The sequence below is a fragment of the Eumetopias jubatus genome, unplaced genomic scaffold, assembly GCF_037043125.1.
Source record: "Eumetopias jubatus isolate StellerSeaLion01/CBP00866 unplaced genomic scaffold, mEumJub1_p1.0 scaffold_6, whole genome shotgun sequence".
Taxonomy (NCBI): Eukaryota; Metazoa; Chordata; class Mammalia; order Carnivora; family Otariidae; genus Eumetopias; species Eumetopias jubatus.
In genome coordinates this window covers 116,873,315-116,893,663 of record NW_028274812.1, presented here as the reverse complement: position 1 = coordinate 116,893,663, position 20,349 = coordinate 116,873,315, and the positions used below count along the sequence as shown (strand labels likewise).

General features: G+C 52.1%; 2 protein-coding genes across 9 annotated transcripts; both read left to right on the top strand.

The window, feature by feature from the left end:
* The first annotated feature begins 40 nt into the window (after positions 1 to 40).
* On the top strand, positions 41 to 12,323 carry FANCE (FA complementation group E). Of its 7 annotated transcripts, XM_088024019.1 has the most exons (11): positions 41 to 495; positions 2,166 to 2,234; positions 3,994 to 4,603; positions 5,158 to 5,202; positions 5,494 to 5,553; positions 5,863 to 6,006; positions 6,413 to 6,536; positions 6,745 to 6,823; positions 8,167 to 8,233; positions 10,035 to 10,160; positions 11,727 to 12,317. In XM_088024019.1, the coding sequence occupies exons 1-11, from the start codon at positions 218 to 220 to the stop codon at positions 11,826 to 11,828; spliced, it is 1,704 nt and encodes a 567-aa protein (XP_087880145.1). In that variant the 5' UTR covers positions 41 to 217; the 3' UTR covers positions 11,829 to 12,317. The 7 variants fall into 7 exon arrangements, with proteins under 7 accessions (XP_087880145.1, XP_027976549.1, XP_087880146.1 ...); XM_028120748.2 differs by lacking the exon at positions 10,035 to 10,160 and having other exon boundaries at positions 8,171 to 8,233; positions 11,727 to 12,323; XM_088024020.1 differs by lacking the exon at positions 10,035 to 10,160 and having other exon boundaries at positions 11,727 to 12,321.
* Positions 12,324 to 13,088: 765 nt separating this feature from the next.
* On the top strand, positions 13,089 to 15,561 carry RPL10A (ribosomal protein L10a). Of its 2 annotated transcripts, none has more exons than XM_028120639.1 (6): positions 13,089 to 13,210; positions 13,471 to 13,545; positions 13,622 to 13,702; positions 14,060 to 14,208; positions 14,883 to 15,055; positions 15,358 to 15,561. In XM_028120639.1, exons 1-6 carry the CDS (start codon positions 13,104 to 13,106, stop codon positions 15,526 to 15,528), a joined length of 756 nt encoding a protein of 251 aa, XP_027976440.1. In that variant the 5' UTR covers positions 13,089 to 13,103; the 3' UTR covers positions 15,529 to 15,561. The 2 variants fall into 2 exon arrangements, with proteins under 2 accessions (XP_027976440.1, XP_027976441.1); XM_028120640.1 differs by having other exon boundaries at positions 13,096 to 13,157.
* Positions 15,562 to 20,349: the final 4,788 nt, after the last annotated feature.

Here is a 20,349-nt window from a genome sequence, read left to right as displayed (position 1 = left end):
CGTCCGGCCCCGCCCACTTCGTAGGTTTCTAAAGGCGCGCGCGAATCTTGTCAGGCTCTCGGCCGCTGAGCTCCGTGTGGGACGCCGAGGCCGGCGGGTGGCAGGTGCGGGAGGAGGCTGGTCGCCACGTCGGGCTGGCGCTGCGTTCTGCTCCCTTTCGTCAGTTCTCGAGGCTGAGGTCAGGAACCAGAGCGGCGGCCGGCGCAGCCCCGGGGCCATGGAGTCCCGGAGCCCCGGAGCCCCGGGCATGGCGGCCTCGGAGGCGGCGCCCGCTCTGGCTGAGGACGCGGGGTCGGCGCCCTGGGCGCAGCTGGACACCCCCGCCCGGTTCCTGCTGCAGGCGCTGCAGTCGGGGCCGGAGGGGGCGCGGCGCGGCCTGGGGCTGCTGCGGGCGCTGGGCAGTCGCGGCGAGGAACCCTTCTGCTGGGGCCACGTCCTAGAGGCGCTGTGCCGGGAGGAGCCCGTCGTGGAGGGCCCGGACTGTCGCCTGGAGCTGTAAGTCGTCTGGTCGCGGGGCGCCACCCCACTTTTCTGGATGAGGAGACCACGACCCGGAGAGGTTCATTAGTTCCCCACAGCCAGGCGTCCCTGTCGCGCACCCTGGGCGGGGGCATCCAACAGACCTTCATTGAGGACCTACTGGGTGCGGCCGGAGCGGGTAGACATAGGCCTCCCGCCGCGTGTAAATGAATAACTAGAAGCCGGTGGACTCAAATCGCTTCCGATCATATAACTTTCTTCTCTAAGGAAATCGAACTCATACCTCCAGTGTAGGGATACTTAGGTATAACCGAGTGGACACAAGGGTAAAAATACGTACATTATAAAGTATACAAAGTAGAAATTTAAAACCTGGTGACTGAACAGACATCTGATGGAGTGGGTTTATAATGTCAAATTTTCAAAGCACAGTATACATTTTAGGGCAAAATCACTTTCCTTATGGATGGTGTTCTTGATCATTTATGGTCTTTGGGGTGACTCTGAACTTTATTTCTTATTTTTTTGGCCTCTTTATGTAACTGACAATTTCTCCTCAGAGCAGAAGGGTCAGCTCTGCCATTTTCTTATTTGGTGGGCTTCCGTTACTGGTATTCAGTTTCTTTCTTTCTTTCTTTCTTTTTTTAAGATTTTATGTATTTATTTGTGAGAGACAGGGAGAGAGAGGCAGAGGGAGAAGCAGGCTCCCCACAGAGCAGGGAGCCCGATGCTGGACTTGATCCCACAAACCTGGGATCATGACCTGAGCCAAAGGCAGACGCTTAACCGACTGAGCCACCCAGGCGCCCCATGGTATTCAGTTTCTTTTCAGTCATCCTTATCAGCTGTGTATGTCCATTTAGTGAGGTTGGTTTTGTTAAAGGACATAATGCAGTATCCATAAATGCATTTAATTATCATAATTAACGAAAATATACAAAGTTTAAAAAAAAAGTGAGGTGCCCCCTTCAGCCTCTAGGGGGCTGAAGAGCCGGCTTTGCACTCTTGGATACCCCTCCCTCAGAATTAGGCTGGAGACTAGACTATGAAGGTCTAGTCTTCATACGTTAAGTTGTAATGCTTAATTTCTTACGTTTTAGATAAGGAGAAATGGAAATTCTAATATTGTCTTCCCACACCCCACTTTGAATTTCTTTCAAGAAATGGATCAGGAGAGGGGCACCTGGGTGGCTCAGTCAGTTGAGCATGGGGCTCTTGATCTCTGCTCAGGTCTTGATCTCAGGGTCCTGAGTTCAAGCCCCATACTGGGCTCCAGGCTGGGCGTGGAACCTACTTAAAGAGAGAAAGAGAGAGAGAGTGCTTTCTGCATCCCCAAATTGGAGGCCATAGAAATGTTTATCCAGCTGTATGCTTTTTTCTGGACAGAATAGGAGGAGGACTTAATCTAGGGTCCCTGGTTAGAACTTTATTTCAGGATAATTGGTTTCTTTCATAATCCCATGTATTTTATCTTATATATTTAACACTTATTCTGATAAGGGGTCCATGCACACAAAAATGTTAAAAGCCTTTGAAGTAGGGTCTTCCCCACCTCTGCACTTCTCAATATCCTCTACAACAAATTGGCTATCTTTTTAATTTTTGCTTTAGTTTTCTCTCTCACTTAGTGTTTGTTGTTCACAAAGAAATAAAAGTCAGATTTTTTTCTCTTTCACACATCCCAGGTGCCCCTTGTATGTGATGACAAGCAGCCCTGCAAAATCACAGAGAGAGGAGCAGAGGCGTGATGGCAGGTGGGCTCGATGTCCCCATGACTTGCTTGCCACACCAGTAAGCCTCAGGTCACACAGCCTCTGGATTCTTGCGTTGCCAGCATGGCAGACGGCTGCATTGCTCTGTCCGCAGTAGCCTGGCTAACCTCTGGACACTTATTCTTGGAGAGTTTATTCATTCAGTAGATATGCACCCAGTCCCTGTGATGGACTGATGCTGTGCTGGGCACAGGACGTGCAGAAAGGAGAGTCTGCCTCTGCCTCTCAGGAACTCAGTGGGGTGAAAGGAATGGCAAAGCTAGACAGCTGTGACCTTGTAAGTCCCAGGGGATAGCCCAGGCGAGCACAGGGCTGCAGAGTAAGCACTGCACAGCACCCTGGAGGAGTACCACTACCACTACCACTACTATTTTTGTTTTGGGTCTTGGCCCATCCCATAGCACAGTCTTTTTTTAAAAAAATTTAATTTATTGGGGCGCCCGGGGGGCTCAGTCGTTAAGCGTCTGCCTTCGGCTCAGGTCATGATCCCAGGGTCCTGGGATCGAGCCCCGCATCGGGCTCCCTGCTCAGGGGGAAGCCTGCCTCTCCCTCTCCCGCTCCCCCTGCTTGTGTTCCCTCTCTCGCGGTGTCTCTCTCTCTCTCTCTGTCAAACAATAAAATCTTTCCAAAAAGTTTTTTTAATTTATTTATCTTTTTAAGTAAGCTCAATGTGGGGCTTGAACTCAGGACCCTGAGATCACGAGACACATGCTCTAAGGGGTGCCTGGGTGGCTCAGTCAGGGAAGCTTGTGACTTGTGATCTTGGGGTTGTGAGTTTGAGCCCCATGTTGGGTGTAGAGTTTATTTTAAATAAATAAATAAAATCTTTTTTTTTTAAAGATTTTATTTTATTTATTTGATAGAGAGCACAAGCAAGGGGAACGGCAGGCTGAGGGCGAGGGAGAAGCAGACCCCCTGCGGAGCAGGGAGCCCGATGCGGGGCTCGATCCCAGGACCCTGGGATCATGACCTGAGCGGAAGGCAGACGCTTAACGACTGAGCCACCCAGGCGCCCCTAAATAAATAAATAAAATCTTAAAAAAAAAAAAAAAAAGTCAGATGCTCTACTGACCAAGGCAGCCAGGGGCCCCTGGAGTATTATTTTTATATAAAGTTGGGGAAGGGACTTTTTTTTAATGTAAAACAAGGATCTTTATAGAGTAGGTTTCTTTCTTTTTTTTTTTAAGATTTTATTTATTTATTTGTTGGGAGAGAGAGAGAGAGAGCACAGCACGGGGAGGGGCAGAGGGAGAAGGAGAAGCAGACTCCCTTTTGATCAGGGAGCCTGATATGGGACTCGATCCCAGGACCCTGGGATCATGACCCGAGCCGAAGGCAGACGCTTAAGGACTGAGCCACCCAGGTGCCCCTAGAGTAGGTTTCAGTGTGAATTTTTTGAGCTGAACTAAGTGTTGAAGAGCAGAGCCTAGCACAGAATACATGAATACATGCTCAACTTTAACAAAATGGAATTGTTAAAAAAAAAAAAAATGGAATTGCTCAGAGAACTTTTGGCCGTTTAGCAATAGTAAAAGGAACTCAAACTGGCTTCACCACCACAGCAAAACATACATGCTCAGTGAAGGCCTCATGCTGACCCCCTCCGTCCCCACTGCCCTGCAGGCACCGCCTCCTAGCCGCCCTGTCTGTCCATTGCCCTCCCACCTCTAGCTCTGCCCCGGCTGTCCTCTGCTCCTTCCAGCAAGATGCTCTTAACTGCTTCTCCTCCTCCTGCTACCAGGAGGCCACTGCTGCTGCGATTGCCCCCGTTATGCCAGAGGAACCTGATGTCTCTGCTGATGGCTGTCCGGCCCTCGCTGCCCGAGAGCAGCCTGCTCCCGGTGCTGCAGATTGCACAGCAAGCGCAACAAGCCGACGCCTGGCTCCGGGCCCTGGGGCAGTTGCTGCGGAGGGACCTGAGCGCCGGGGTAGCGGTTGAGGGAGCGGGCCCCCTGTCTACACACTGCCAGAGAGAGCTCCAGGGCCTGTGCGGGCGGCTGCGCCAGGGAGGCCGGAGGCTGCAGTTAGCCCAGGCTCCCGTTCCCGACGAGGAAGAGAAGGAGGGCCAGGACTCCCCGCGGCCTGGGAAACGCAGAAAGGGGCCAGAGGAAGAGCTTGCCAGTCCTGAGGGCCAGAGGGCCCCCAAAAGGTTCCGGCGTTTGGAAAGGGAAGGGGAAGGAGGTCAGGAGGAGGAGAGACGTGAACCTGAATCTTTGGAGACCCGGGCAGCTGGAGGAGGTGCCTCACCCATCAAGAACCAGCCTGTCAGAGCCGAGCCCAGGGAGGCTGGTCAGAGTCTGGAGGAGGCTCAGGGCCTAGCCGAGAATTTGGAGTTGCCCAAAGCTGTCCAGGTACTAGAGGCGGGGAGGTTGGGTTTAGAGTGATCCTCCAGGAGTGGAGGGGTTTATCCAGGGCAAAAGCTGGTTGGGAGACTATTTCCCAACTGGGATAACTGGAGTCCACGGAGCAGGGGTGGGATTAAGGGAGTAGTCTCTGCTCCCCAGACTCTGGGGAGGGGGTGGTGAGGAAGTTAGTGGAAAGGGAGGGTCCCTTGGCCTCAGTGATCTACAACACGAGGTTAAGGGATTGCCAGGCAAGAAGAGAAGGTCCAGAGCTGTCCTGTGGAGGGTGTGGAATCGTGCCAGCCTCCAGCCAGCCAGTCCTCCCAGCCCATTAGGGTGGGTGCAGGGAGGACAAGTCTAAGCAGCTGCATTTCCACGGGCCTTGTTGACTTCGAGTTCTTAAGCACCTCTCAAGGTTTAGGCTTCGTGTTCTTGACTCTCTTGAATCATCCTTGCCTGCTAGCTCCCACTGATCCGGGGCCTTCTTGGGAGAGGGGGCTAGGATGGCCTGGGGCCACACCGTGTTGGTAGGAACTTGGCAGTGACTGGGCTCTCCTCTGCAGGACCAGGTTCCCAGGCTGCAGCAGCTGCTCAAGACCTTCGGGGAGGTACCTGGCCCCCGCTCACCGTTGCCCCCCGTCCACCTGCCACCTAGACCTCAGCCCTGCCCAGGGAAGCACAGACTGTTTGGACAGCGGGGGGTTGGAGTGGGGGTCTGAGGACAGTCACTGCAGGGGCTTGTCTTGGCCCAAGGACAGATACGTCATCTAACCCCAGACAAGTCCCTCTCCTCTGGTAGCATCCAGGCTCCTCATTCACCCATGCTGCCAGACAAAGGGGTGGTCTCTGACTCGTCACCAAGGGCTCTGCCAGCACGAACATGGGATTTGCCTTTCCAGGGGTCGGAGGGCGCCCCCCCGCCTGAGCTGCAGCTTCTCCATGAATGCAGTCCTAGCCAGGTGAGTCCAGAAAGACTGCCTGGCCCTGAGGGTACATCCCCTCTCCCCAGCCTTTTTCCATTTAAGTCTGTGTTTCCTTGCCTCATATGGGAATGGGGGGAGGGGATTTTGTTGGGGTTTTTGGCCCCTTGGGTAGGGGTCACCCTGTGTGTTCTCTTTTAGCCCTTGGATATTCACCACAGGGGTAGCTTTCCCTGCCTCACCTTACCTTGGAGTGTCCTTGCCCCACCCATTCTGCTGCCAGGTCAGCTTGAGACAGCCTAGCAGGGGCAGACTGAGTGCATCTGTGTCGTCCCTCCCACTTGGCAGATGGACCTGCTCTGTGCCCAGCTGCAGCTCCCGCAGCTCTCGGACCCAGCTCTCCTGCAGCTCTGCACCTGGCTCCTGTCCATTTCGCCAGATCTTAGCCTTAGCAATGCGACCGTTCTGACCAAGAGCCTCTTCCTTAGACGGGTAGGTGTGTTGCGATACACTTGGCATGCTACGGACTATGGGGGAGAGAATCTGAGCCCTCAGAAGGGTGGCGCTTCGGAGAGCAGGTTCCCAACCTTGTAAGGCGTCTGGCTAGTCGAGGCAGCCTGGGGCAAGGGAAGGGCATGGACCTCTAGGCCATCTATCCACACAGCATCAAATTCCTCCCTTGTGGGCCCCAGACCCTCCCAGAAGCTGAAGGGATTTCGGAGCTGAGGAAGGAAGTTTTGTGTCTTTTCCAATGGGGGAATCCATGTGAGTTCTAGATAAAAGAACTTCTGTTTTTTCTTTGTAACATGTATCACCATCTTAAATACATGTCTGGTAAACATTTATTAAAAGGAAGAAGAAACGAATGGATTAATATTTTCCTCCCCGTTGGCTGTAGATTCTCTCCCTGACTTCCTCAGCCTCCCGCCTGCTCATGACTGCCCTGACCTCCTTCTGTGCCAAGTATGCCTATCCTGTCTGCAGAGCCCTTCTTGGCCCCATGCTCCAGGCCCCAGGAACAGGTAATTCTGGAACCAGCCCCAGGCCTGGTAGCTCTGCCCTCTGGGTTCCCAGCACCCTTCACTCCAGGGGACCTTGGCAGTTGTGTATTCAGTCAGTAAAGATACCTTGCTTCCCTGACGATGCCCCCCTATAATGAGCCAGGCGTTCTGTTCCATCCTCTCCTGCCATCTGCCCCCAGACCCCCCCACTCTGCTGTCCCCTCCCCAGGTCCAGCTCAAACAGAGTTATTGTGTTGCCTTCTGAAGGATGAGGCCCTGGAGCCAGACATGCAGCTTCTAATGCTGGGGTGAGTGTACAGGCCCCTACTCCCAGCCCCTCTCACTGGCCCAGCCTGCTCCTGGCATTCTGGAGCTGGAGCCGCCTGGGTAGCAGGTCCTCTGCCTGAAAGATGAGCAGCGGTCCAGCAGTGACTGCAACAGTCTCTCGCTGTGGCCCGAGCCTGGCTTGTGCCTTGCCCCCGTGGGCCTGTGCAAGTTGCCATCCCGGGACCCTGCGCAGGTGGTGCCGGGTTCCAGGCTTCTGGGCCAGGTGCCTTGGGGAGCACAGGGGAGAGGCTGGTGGTCACCCGAGCATGGCTAAGAGTTCCGGCTCTGGAGCCAGGCGGACAGGATTTCGAATCTTAGCCTTGCCCTGGGTCAATTCAAACAGCTTTCTCCATGTCTCTGAGCCTCTGGTTCCTCATATGAAAGATGGGGCTGATATTTACTCGGTAGGATTTTTCTAGATGTGTTTTTCTAGATTAAATGTGATAATGCATATAGACCTCAGCACAGTAGTTGGCCCCGAGTTGGTGCTCAAAAATTGTCATTAAATTGGTGTTCGATTTGGGTATTAAAACTGGGGAGTCAAGATCCAGACACGTAGAAACAAATGAGTAGCTAAGAGCCCACTGACACTAAAGTGAACTATAAAATGCTGACTCTCACATGAGAAGGGGACAGTCAGAACAGTCACGTCAGCCACCACTGATCGAGTCCTTTCTCTGTGCTTTACAGTCATTCTCTCAGTTAGTCTTCACCCAGTGCTGTGAGGTGGGTGCCGTGGCTGCCCTAGAGACGGAAAACCTGAAGCCCAGGGCTGTTAAGGGACATGGGCCAAAGGTCACAGAGCCAGCAAGTGATAAAGCCTGGGATCAGACTCAAGGCTGTGCAGCCAAGAGGCCACACTGCTCCCGGGTGTGACACAGTCCCTTTCCACACGGGTAGAGGACTGCCCTAGCCCGGGAAGCACGGCTGCAGTGGCCGTCCCCGTGGGCCAGGCTCTGCCCTCTAGAAAGCCTTATGGGCCTCTCACTGCACCATCACCCTCTTCCCTGGGTCACCCTCACCTTCTGTACCCACGATGCACTCTCCACTCCTGCTTGCTTTTCAGGAAACCTTGGTGCACCTTACGCCAGATCCTTCGTGGTCTGCCCCAGGAGTCTTGGACTGTAGCCTTCCAAGCACCGAGTGTGGACTGGCTACTGTGTGGCCGCCAACATGGGTCGGCGGGTGGGGGGGTGGGGCTCTGACTACTTGCTCTGATGGCTGGGGGATCTTGGCTGTCTCCGGGGCCTTGCTCTGCCTTGGGGGTAGGAGCAGTAGATACCCAGATGTGGGCTGTCCTCAGCGGGGCCTGTGCTTTTTGTAGACAGATCTTGGAGCTGCCCTGGAAAGAGGACACTTTCTTGGTGTTGCAGTCACTGCTGGAGCGGCAGGTGAGCAGGCTGCCTTGGGGAAGGGTGGCTGAGGACGTGCCGCAGTGCTGTGGACAGGCGTGGGCCTCCTGGGTTTCTGGTCCCTCCGGGGATGGAGGCAAGCGGAACAGCTGCCCTGCAGCAAGCTGGGCTCTTGACAGTGGGTGAGTCCTAGGGCTTGAAAGGCTAGTAGCCGAGAGCGGACTGCATGGTAGAGCCCAGCTCCGCTTCTTCCTAGCTGCGTGGCCTTGGGGAGGGACTGTGTGTGTGTGTGTGTGTGTGTGTGTGTGTGTGTGTGTCTGTGTGTGTGTCTGTGTGTGTGTGTGTGAAATTTTTTATTTTATTTTATTTTATTTTATTTATTTTATTTTTATTTTATTTTATTTTATTTTATTTTATTTTATTTTATTTTATTTTATTTTATTTTATTTTATTTTATTTTATTTATTTGAGAGAGAGGGAGCAAGTGAATGCAGGAGGGAGAGGGAGAGAGAATCTGAAGCAGACTCTATGCTGAGCACGAAGCCTGACAGGGGGCTCGATCCCATAATCCTGGGATCGTGACCTGAACAGAATTAAGAGTCAGATGCTTAACTGACTGAGCCACGAGGCACCCCAAATTTAATTTTATTTTTGAATAAATAAATAATAAACATATTCACAATTTTTTAAAAAGATTTTATTTATTTATTTGAGCGAGAAAGACAGAGATAGCACGAATGGGGAGGAGAGGGAGAAGCAAACTCCCCGTGGAGCAGGGAGCCTGACGCGGGACTCGATTCCAGCTCAATCCCAAGACTTTGGGATCATGATCTGAGCCGAAGGCAGACAGTTAACCAACTGAGCCACCCAGGCTCCCCTCACAAAATTTTCTTTAAGATTTTACTTATTTACTTGAGAGAGAGAGAGAGTGCATATGTGTGGGGGGAGCGGAGGAAGAGGGAGAGCCAGAATCCCAAGCAGACTCCCCACTCAGTGCAGAGCCCTACTCGGGGCTCAACCCCATCACCCTGAGATCATGACCTGAGCCGAAACCAAGAGTCAGATGCTTAACCGACTGAGGCACCCAGGTGCCTCTATGTTCACAAATTTTAAAGCTCAAAGGATATAGTGAAAAATGCCGCCCCCTCCCCGCCATCCAGACTCCCCTCTCCAGGGCTAGTCAGTGTTAGTGGGTTTCAGGGGAACTCTCCCAGAGATGCTTTTATATGCAAGAACACGTGTTTAAGTTGACTTTTTGCCTACTTTTTTACGTAGATGGCAACACACCGAGCTCAGTGCTCTGTACTTTGCTTTTTTAACTTACAGTATATTTTTGCAATTTTGCCATATGACTACCTAAAGTTCCGCCTCATTTGTTTATAACTTAGGGAGCTGACCTAACCTCTTTACACCTGAGTTTTCCCCTCTACAAAAGGGGAGTGATGATAGTATATACTACACAAGGCCGGGGTGTGGTCGAAATGGTCATTGGTGTAAAATGCTCAGAACGGTGCCTGATACATAACAAAGTATTTATTAAATTATTATTAAGGAGAGCTATTGTTATTATGCTGGCAGTACCCTGGGGACTGCTTGCGCCTTTATATCTTCAACCACCAAGGGAGGCTGAGACCTGTGCGCCAGGCTTTATGTGTATTATTTCATTTAATTCTTTACCGTCTTTAGCGTTAGATATCATGAGCACCATTTTTACAGATGCAGAAACTGAGGCTTTGTTTGGTTATGTGACCTGTCCAGGGTTACTTAGTTAGAAAGTGGTAGAGGTCGGAATTGAATCCAGGGCCCTTTCTTCTCTTGTCTCATCTCCCAATGTGTGCAGGTGGAGATGACCCCTGAAAAGTTCAGTGTGTTGATGGAGAAGCTCTGTAAAGAGGGGCCAGTGGCCACCACGTCTGTGGCCTATGCCAAGCTCATGCTGACGGTGATGACCAAGTATCAGGCCAGTGTGAGTATTGGTAGGGCCATGAGGGCTGGTCCTGCTGCTCTGAGTATGCCACGAGTGCGTACGTCTAGATGTTTGCCAGGGAAGACACCCTGAGTGTTAGCCAGGGAAACTACAAGTTCAAGCCTTGGCGGGGAACGAGACTGCTTAGGAGTTCATTCATCCAGCCCACACTGCCATGAGCCAGATGCTGTATGGGGCCCTGAGGAATCAACAGTATCCATAACACAGTCCCTGTCCTTGACTTGACACTCTCCACCGGTGCCAGGCTAGTGAGGCGGGAGAGAGATGATAACCAGATCAGCACAGTATCTGGAAGGAGCCAGGCGAGAGGTGTGTGCGGGGCATTTGGTTGCAGAGGGGGAGGAGGCGCAACTAAACCTTGTTTGTGGTTGGGAGTTCGGACAGGCTGCTCAGCTCTGAAAGGGTGAGTGGTGGCCAAGGGCCAAGGCTGAGGAAAGGGCATTCCAGGCAAAGGAAACAGTATAAGCGATGAGCGTCCAACGGGATCTACGGGTAGTAGCTGAGGCCTAAAAACATGAGAGTGGTTGGTGGTAGGGGTGAGGTTAGACGTCAGAATTAAAACACTGAGAGCTGATACCACAGAGCCCCTGCTACGGCTTAGGCACTGTTCGAAGCCCTTTGCTTATGTTAACTTGTTAGTTTATTCCGTGTGTTGGCCCAATGATAAAATACTATTATTAGCTCCATTTTATAGATGAGGAAGTTGAAACCCAGAAAGATTAAAGTGACCTGCCCAAGGTCCCATGGCCAGGCCATGCTAGCATCTTATGGAAGACCCTGTAGGTTATGATGAGGAGCATGGACTTTATCCTGATGGTCAGGTGTTCTTGGCTGTTGGCTCTTTACCTTTTTTGGGGAGTCACAGTCCCATTTGATGACTTGATGAAAGCTATAGATCCTCCCAGAAAAATGAAAATCTGAACACACATCTAATGTGCAATTTCAGGAGGCTCCTGGATCCTCTGGAGACCCTGTAGATCCTGGAAGAAGGGCCTCCAATATGAGACATTGGTAGTTATCCCAGGGACCCGCTGAAGCTTGAGTGACTTGGTCAGATTTGCATTTTATAAAGGAGTCTCTGGCATCTATAAGGAGTGGTGACTGGAGAGAAGATACATGGCAGAGACCTGTCAGGAGGTTGTAGTGGTAGGTCAGGGAAGAAATAGCAGGCCCCATAAGGAATGTGGCAGCCACAACGGAGTATCTCTGACCCTCAGTTTTCTCATCTGTATAATGGGAGGGTTGTGCAGATTACATGAAGTTATGTTTATAAAGTGTTGCTACGTAGTAAGCATCCAATAATTGTCATCTGTTATTAGTGTGGCTGACTTAGTAAGTTGAACAGTTAATATTTGACCCCAGGTCCACTTGAACACAAAGACCTTGTATAATCATGGTGAAGTAAAAGTAATGCATTTAGATATCTCCTCCATTGTCCTGGTGTCCTGATTCCTCTCTCTTTCCTCCTAAACAGTGCCGTGGGGCAGAGGGGAAAGGGGAAAGATCGGTTGCTGGAGTCCTGATATGATTCTTCCTTCTCCCCAGATCACTGAGATCCAGAGGCTGGGCCTGGCCACAGCCCTAGAGCTCAACACCACTTTCCTGAGGAAGTCCCTGAAGGCCGCCCTGAGACATCTGGCCCCCTGACCATGCACTAAGGGACCACACTCCTGGAGCTCCCTCACCAGCTGCCTGAAGGATACTTCTGCCCTCAGCACCTCATCCTGACCCCTTGCCTGGGGGTAAAGGCTGAGCCTGGCCAACCCAGGGGTCCGCTGCCTCCCTGTTCCAGGATGCAGAGAGGACATCTTGGCCTCCCAGCCAGCAGGGAAGGTCCTGGGCTAAGCAGCCTTGATGAGCTTTATTTCCAAGGGATGCTGACTTTGGGCTCACTCCTTGTCACTTTTACTTCAGACCGTGGGGACAGAAACTTTCTGAAAAGCCTCAGTAGGGTCAAAGCAGACCTAGGTAGATGAATGATGCTTCAGGATCCCTGAGGTAACCTGTGTCCTCAGCACAAATCTCTTGCGCTCAAGTGTATGTTATGACCCTCTGTGTTCCGACTTGGATAATTTATTAAAAAGCAGTTATTTAATAAAAAGCAGGAAGTTTTAATGTTTTCTTCAAAGCAACGGCTGCCTTCCTATGAACTCTGGGTATTTGTTGAAACCCAACAGACACCACCACCACCCACCCTACTCAGTGACAAGGGGCATCTTTTTCCTGGTGAAGGTGACAAAGTTCTCAAGTTCATTCATTCAGGTTCTTGGCGATGATGTGTGATACCACTCCCCTCAGCCCTATCAGAGCTGTCTGTTAAGTGGGTGAAGTGTGCACTGACCCCTGGGGAATAGGGCCTTGAAGGTGGGTGCAGCTGTCTGGAGTTGGAGAAGGTTTGTTCATAGTAAACACTTAACTGGGTAGGTGTGATTCAATCAGCTATCAGCTACCTTCCCAGCTCTTCCCCACTGCAGGCTTCGAGGGGCCGGGAACAGAACTTTCACGACATTTCCCTTCTCACGACTTCTCTGAAACCATGAGCCCCAGAGCAAGATGATTAGGGAGAGGTCAGGAGTAAAGCCTGCTTTTGAGACCCGAAGCAGACGCGGTGGGCAGAAAAGGGTGGAGGGACAAACACGCGGGAACTGCACGCTCTCAGCGGCCATCACGCTGCGGTGCCCAGGACCAGCCTCTTAAGTGGCCGGCAGTAGCAGGCGCCAATGGGGATGTTGTCCGCGTGCCACGGGGCGCCCGGGACCGCCGCACCTCCTCGCCTTGGAGCCAGTTTAGTTGTGCAGCGCGCGGCAGCGCCCTCTAGCGGCCGCGGACGGCGGCGCTCCCCGGGATTGAGCTACCCGGCCGGGCTCGGGAGGAAGCCACAGGAAAAGGCATCTCGCGAGAACAAGAGCCTTATTTGAGCGCATGCGCGAATGCAATTCCTTCTTTTCCGGTTACTGCGGCGCGAAGAATCATGAGGTGAGTGGCGCTGGGGGAGCCATCCGCCCCCATCCGCGATTCCTGGCACCCTGGTAAGGAGGGAGACTTGCGGGCTGAATCGGGGGTGGTCTTTCCCCCTGTTTCGCTGAGGGGCATTTCTCGCCGGGCGTCGTCCTGTGGTCCCCGGCCCCCGGTAGGGTCTCTCTTCCTCGGGGCTTGCTTCATTGTTGCGCCCAAATCGCCCGACGTGGTGTCCGGAATCCCCCCGGGTGGGGTGCGTCTGGAGGCCCGAGGCTTCCGACCGCGCCGAAGCCTCCAGGTGCCGAGCGCTCGTCTTGCGTCCCTCCCGCAGCAGCAAAGTCTCCCGCGACACCCTGTACGAGGCGGTGCGGGAAGTCCTGCACGGGAACCAGCGCAAGCGCCGGAAGTAAGCCCGGGCTCGGGGGGCAGGGCGGCGGCGTGGAAGCCGCGGGCGTCCGCCTGACTTTGTCGCCTTCTCTAAGGTTTTTGGAGACGGTGGAACTGCAGATCAGTCTGAAGAACTATGACCCTCAGAAGGACAAACGCTTCTCGGGCACCGTCAGGTTGGCACCGCTCTGACCCCACCCAGCCCTCCGTGCGCCCCCGTGCCCGTCGCCACCCTCCAGGCTTCTGTTGAGCTTGAGACGGGCGGGCGCGGGTGGCACGGACGCGCCTGGGTAGTTCAGACCCCCTGCCCCGGGCAGGCGTGGCTGGACGGACCCCCACCCTGGGTCTTAAAATAAGAGGGGAGGCGTGGGGAGGCCTTGGCCGAGCCCGCCGGCTAGTTTGAGAAGCTACACTAGCTGTTGGTGAATGTGGACGTTCTGGGTAAGGCTCCGTGGCTGCAGCGGTCCCAGGCCCCTTCACCTGCTTTCGGAACCCCACGCTGGGCTTGACCTGTTCTGTCCCCCAAAACGCAGGCTTAAGTCCACTCCCCGCCCCAAGTTCTCCGTATGTGTTTTGGGGGATCAGCAGCACTGTGATGAGGCCAAGGCAGTGGATATTCCCCACATGGATATTGAGGCGCTGAAGAAACTCAACAAGAATAAGAAATTAGTTAAGAAGTTGGGTGAGTGTGCCTTAGGGTGGTTTTGTATTTGGGCAGACAGTTGTCATGGGAGTGGTACAAAAGTGGCGGTACTGCCATTTGGATTTTAAAATGATGGAAGAGGGTGCAGAGAATCATGATGGAAAAAGATTGCTGTGGTGGGTTAACTTGAGTGGTAGTTTTTAACCTTTTAAAGATTCTTTTTTATATTTGCTTTGAGGATTCTTTTTAAACAGGTGAGCTCCCCTAAGTTGACCAGTCAGGTGCTGGTATGTTCTGAAATAGGATTTCTACTTGAAACCCTCTCTCTCTTTTTTTCTCCATCTTTATCCTATGTGGTGGAAGCATTTCACAGATAGGAAACTGGTACCCTGGTTGTCCTGTAACTAGGAAGTAGGCAGGCAGGATTTGAACTCAAGGAGTCTTAACCAGTGTGTGCATTTACTATTGGAACATGAGGAGAGTGGGTCAGCCTGTCAGCTTCTGACACCAGGTTTCGTGTGAATGTTGGGCCAGTAAAAGTCTAGGGGATGGAGATAAGCTGGAATGAGGAGAGGATTAAAAAGACTTGGTACGTGGAGAAGAGGAGTAGAGTGTGGTGGTTAGAGGCCACTCTCGTGGTTGGTTAACGGAACTGTTTGGAGCTTGCCTTCAGGAGGCCAGATCCTAAGCATCCAATGGCTTCTTTTTACCAGCCAAGAAGTATGACGCCTTTTTGGCCTCAGAATCTCTGATCAAGCAGATTCCACGAATCCTGGGCCCAGGCCTGAATAAGGCTGGCAAGTTCCCTTCCTTGCTGACCCACAATGAAAACATGGTGGCCAAAGTGGATGAAGTGAAGTCCACCATCAAATTCCAGATGAAGAAGGTAAGGAGGTCTGACTGGGTTACATAGGTTAAGCCATGGTGGTGGTAGGCACCACCAGTCCTGAAGTTTACCCCGATTCTCCAAATGGGAGCCCTGGTTTGCCTTTCTTTGGATATTTAGGATGTGTGACAGTCACTGGGCAGAAATGAAGTTTTTCACATAGCCCTGGTCTTCCTGGCCTGGGGTCAGAGTATTGTTCGTAGGGTCCCTGGAGGGGTGGGGAGGGATGGGCCTGTAGATGTGCCTACTCTGATTCTTTTCCATCTAGCCACCAGCCTGATTTGACTTCACTCTTCCCGCAGGTGCTGTGTCTGGCAGTGGCTGTTGGCCATGTGAAGATGACAGATGACGAGCTTGTGTACAACATCCACTTAGCAGTCAATTTCCTGGTGTCCTTGCTCAAGAAGAATTGGCAGAACGTCCGGGCTTTATACATCAAGAGCACCATGGGCAAGCCCCAGCGCCTGTACTAAGGCACAGTTCAATAAATCCTAGTGCTACCCTTACCTGTCTGCCTGTGACTAGGGAGAGGGAGGTGCTTTGTGAGCTGACACTGCATGCCATAGCACTGTGCTGGTGACGGCAGTTTCTGGCACCCACTGATGGGTGGTCACATTCTCCATACTGCAAACCCGGAAGTACATCCTACCTACCTTCAAAGCCATGTGGTCTTATTTAGATCTCTTGGATACCTTATAACATGTGATGGGCTGCTAACCAGGACTGAAGCTTTTCTGAACCCTAAGGGCAGATCTGGGCTAAGACTCCAGCTTCTAGTGCTCCCACTGCTTGCTAGTGGAAAGAGGGGGGGAGGGGGAGGGTAGGACCTTCACATTTTGAGCACATTGACTCCGTTTTCAGCAGCATGCTTAACCTATGGCCTGAAGTTGCTTCTCTAACCGTGATTTCTTTCCGTGGGCTTCTTGTTTTAGCCCTCTAAATTGTGCATTTGAGCCGTTGGTAGGGATCACAATGTTCCAAATGGAGATTGGGTTCCTAGATTCTAAAAGATGGGAGGGGGCACAACCCTGATTTGCTTGTCTGACTCTAAATTAAATACTCTATTCAGGGTAGTAACTTACTGTGAGATGCTTAGGAAAACACAAGTAGGAGACCTATAAGATAATGTAATTGCCCCTGTTTTCTAGGAGAGTTTAGCAAATGGGTAGAATCAAGCTGTGGAAACTTAGGCCCTCTGCCCTCCAGGTAGGTAGGCTCTGCCCTCTTCCTGACCTGAGGCACTTCCCTGTTGGGTGTGGGTTTTGTTTTAAGATGTATTTGAGAAGGAGCAGGGGGGGAAGGGAGGAGACTCTGCACTGAGCAGGGAGGCCGATTGAGGGATCCCAGGACCCTGGGATCATGACCTTGAGCGAAAGGCAGACTGAGCCACCCAAGTGCCTCTTCCCTGTTGGAGTTCTTGCCTCCAGTACCAATTACTGGGAAGTTGGGTTTTGGTATGGGAAATCTCTCTGATTTGATTTTAAGTTAGTAATTTTGCTTAAAGGTAAAATGATTACAACCTAATCTTGGAATGAGTCTTGAATTTGGGTTCCAGGGTTAATAGGCGTAGTTTGCTCTTTGCTCTGCTCTATTAAAGCATTAGGAGGAATAAAATACCTATGCTTGTCAGACGACGTTCCAAACAGGGAGGGAAAAAAAGCTGTCGTATAAAACTAGCTGGGACCCAACTTTATGACGAGAAAGTTTATGCAGAGTGAAAGTGATTGGAAGTTACTATATCAGAATGTTGGCCATGCTTGGGCGCCTGGGTGGCTCGGTTAGGCGACTGCCTTCGGTTCAGATTGTGATCCTGGAGTCCCGGGATCGGGCTCCCTGCGCAGCAGGGAGTCTGCTTCTCCCTCTGACCCTCCCCCTCCCCATGCTCTATCTCATTCTCTACCCCTCAAAATCTTAAGAAAATGTTGGCCATGCTTAACTAGGGGAGAAAAATGGGATTTTCTGAAGTTCTTCGATCTTTGTAATCGTAAGAAAAACCAAGGCAAAAAGGATATTTTGATGACTAGGGGAGTGTAATCAGAAATGGCATTTGTCCGGCCTCCACAGTGTGTACGCTTGGGCTGAGAGCCACAAGGCAGAAGCCTCAAGTCCTCAAAGTTTGCTAGGCTGGGCCCCAGCTCCATGGCAAGCACCCAGTCCTGAGGGCCTCGGTGGGCAGGGGGTCTGAGCCCGAGACCAGAGAGACGTTTCTGTTCCACCAGGAGCCACGCTGTCCTGACAGCTGTGGAGCGAAGAGTTTTAGAGGCGGGTTTCTCACTTCCCATGTCTACTCAACTGTGTAGTGGGTGCAAGAAGGCTGCCCCATGATTGCCTGCGGGCAGAACCCCTCCCACTCCCTGAGTTTGAATATCCCAGTTCTCCATTCAGGAGGACTGTGAGCCTGTTGAGTGTTCTCAAAACGGTTTCCTCATCTGAAAGTGCAGATGATTGCGCCTACCTAAAAGCAGGACCACATTCAAAGCGTTACCGTGCTTTGTGCGGTGCCAGGCTCTTAGCGCTCAAAACAGCAGCTGTGAAACGGCAATCACGTGTAGCTACAGACAGACGGGTTCCAGCCCCAGCGCACAAATATCTGCTTGTCTGACTCACTTGGGTTTAGGTGCTGAGGAATGGGGAGAACAAGGTGGCTTCAAAATTAGTCACGCCTTCCTGTTTGAAATGAGCCAAGGATTAAACATTTTTTAATAGTTTTGGAAACTCGAGGGGAGGGCAAGTGGGCGTTTTACAAATACTTGGGAACTTGAGTTCCTGGACTATTGATTTGAGTCACGTGGATTTAAATCAGACCCATTCTATCAAGCCTTACGCACCGGGGTGGGAATCCTTAAAAATCCACTATATTAAGCAAATGCTGACTCACTGCTTTCTGCTGGGCTGTGGGGAATCTGTAGGTTCCCTGCTCTCCAGAGGCCCACAGCACCACAAGAAAGAGGAGCGGGCAGCAGAAGGGAAAGCAAAGGGAAAACGTGTGGAGGCCGGCTGATTCCACTGCGAATGAAGTTGGCTGTCTAACGAAGTCCCAGCCTCTGGGATGATTAGTCTTAAGGCTTAGTGTGCACCTGAGTTAGAATTCAGGGTTCAGCTATCTGGAGAGCCCCAGTTCTCAGGTATTTGTGCTACAGGGAAATAAAGAGCCCCTGTGAAACATCAGAATGGTGCCTAGGCCTTGAGTGTGGCGTTGACCACAAAAATGGCATTCCTCCCTCTTCCTTGGGAACCTCAGAACAGGAACAGGGCAGGAAAGACAGAACTACAGTCCCGGTCTTTGAGGTCCAGCCATCTTGGTCCTTCCGTAGAGCTTCCCACAGAACCCGGAGCAGGGGAGAGCCACTTCTAGGAGAGGGCCCTAGGCTTTGGGCTCAACAAGATTTACCTTCTTATTCTGGTTCTTTCCTTACTTTGGAACCTTGAAACTAGTCATCACCGACCTCTGGCTCTGTTACATTGGGGAGGGGAGCGCAGTGGTGGGGCAGGGTGGAGTGGGGTCGGGGGAGACAAGCAAGGAGGCCAGCCATATTCCACTTGAGCTTTCTGCATGAGACCTACAAGATTCTAAAAGAAATTACCCGAAGGCTGTTTACTCTGGGAGAGTGAAGGCAACAATGCACGTGATGATGCCTCAAGCACCCAAATAGACTGAATTACCTGTTAGCCCAGAGATTGGATTTTGCATCCAGTCTTAGGCCTGGCACATGGTGGGTCCTTCATAAACCACTTTCTGACTCCAGGACCCCCACCTACCTGCGTGAGGGCTCCAGGCACCGTCCCCATCCCGCAAGTGACAGCCTGGGGTCCATCCAATGTTGTGGACTAAGACAAAAGGCTACCTGATGATTTAAATAGTCTACCACGTGCATGGGCTTGGGGGGTCAGGCTGACCAGATTCAAATCATGGTGTAGCCAGTGACCAGCTCGGTGAAGAGAACATTTAACTTCAGTCTGTTTCCCCATCTGCAAACCTGGATCAGAATGATCTAGAAAACAAGAGATTCTAGAGTAGGGTTGCCAGATGTAGCAAATGAAAATACAGGACGCTCATTTAAATCTGAACTTCAGACAAACAACGCATGTCACCTCCCCCTACCCCTCCCGTGGCCCCTGCAGTATGAGCACAAGCCGGCTCAGAGAGGAGAGCAGGGCTCTCCCAGGCAGACAAGAGCAGGTTGGAATCTGGCTTCCCCTGCTAGCAGCCATCCCCTTAGGAGAACACTCATCCTCCTTGAGGCTCTCTTCTCTGCTCTCGAGGATAGGACAGTGAGAACCAGTAGCAGCCATCATGAAGACTGGGGAGTTAGCAGGGGCTCCATGTCAGCAGTTGTGTGACCTTGGGCACGTCACTTCAAAGAGACAACTGAACCTAGGCCAGCACTGGGCACATTTCAGCACTCAACTCACGGCAGGAAGGGGTCAGAAAAAGGGAGTCTGCAAAGCTGTTATGGGATCTTTGAATCAGACCTATTTTGAGTGTGGGTATGGTGTGGGCCCCCCCCCCCAGCAGAGATGGGGGAGGGTGGGGTGACACATCAGGACCTAACCTAGCGGGAGCACCCACACGAAGCTAATCCAACCCGGGGAGGTCTGCCACACACTAGTTACACAACTAACCCACAAACAAATAACTTTAATTTTTTTCTTTTTTTTTTTTTTTTTTTTTTGGAGCAGGAGCCGGGCCTTGAGGACCCCTGCCCCAGCCCCGCGCCACGTTTACAATATAACCCATCACAGCTGGATTTAAAAAATACACAAAAAAATATAATATACATTATAAAACCTAGGTTGGGTTTGGAAGTGGCCTGAGCAATATGCAAACTGTGAAGACCTTCAGGAAGCTCAGGGGCGGGCGGTGTAAGGAAGGGAAGGGGCACAGTACTTCATATGAAACTTGTCAATGCCCAGAGGCGGCTGGTAGACAGGCCAAGCTGGCTGAGGACTCTGGGTGTTGGGGAGGAGCAGCAGGGGAAAGGTGAACCTTCAGTCCCAGAACTGGCTCTGGGGAGCTGCTACTCCAGGCCTGAGAGACTGGAGGTGGACAGAAACATAAGGGAGTGGTGCCCACCGAGGGCTCACCAAACCCAAATCTTGGGCATTTGAAAACATCAAATCCTTCTGCTACCCCTTGTCCCTGGGACACTGGTCTGCCCAGAGGCTGGGACTCCCATCTTCCTACTTGACCCTCCAAGCTATTTTGGAGCCTGCCCCTGGGGGCCTTCTCCCATCAGGAAGGTGCTGAGGGGCTCAGGCCCCGGATGTGGGCCGGAGCAGCTTGGAGGAGGCCA

Bases quoted from the DNA above. Each gene is read 5' to 3' on its own strand.
- RPL10A (XM_028120639.1), top strand. From the start codon at position 13,104: ATGCGCGAATGCAATTCCTTCTTTTCCGGTTACTGCGGCGCGAAGAAT. The intron at 13,703-14,059 runs GTTGGCACCGCT...CCCAAAACGCAG, and splicing joins CGCTTCTCGGGCACCGTCAG to GCTTAAGTCCACTCCCCGCC. The intron at 14,209-14,882 runs GTGAGTGTGCCT...TCTTTTTACCAG, and splicing joins GAAATTAGTTAAGAAGTTGG to CCAAGAAGTATGACGCCTTT.
- FANCE (XM_088024019.1), top strand. From the start codon at position 218: ATGGAGTCCCGGAGCCCCGGAGCCCCGGGCATGGCGGCCTCGGAGGCG. The intron at 8,234-10,034 runs GTGAGCAGGCTG...CAATGTGTGCAG, and splicing joins AGTCACTGCTGGAGCGGCAG to GTGGAGATGACCCCTGAAAA. The intron at 10,161-11,726 runs GTGAGTATTGGT...CCTTCTCCCCAG, and splicing joins TGACCAAGTATCAGGCCAGT to ATCACTGAGATCCAGAGGCT.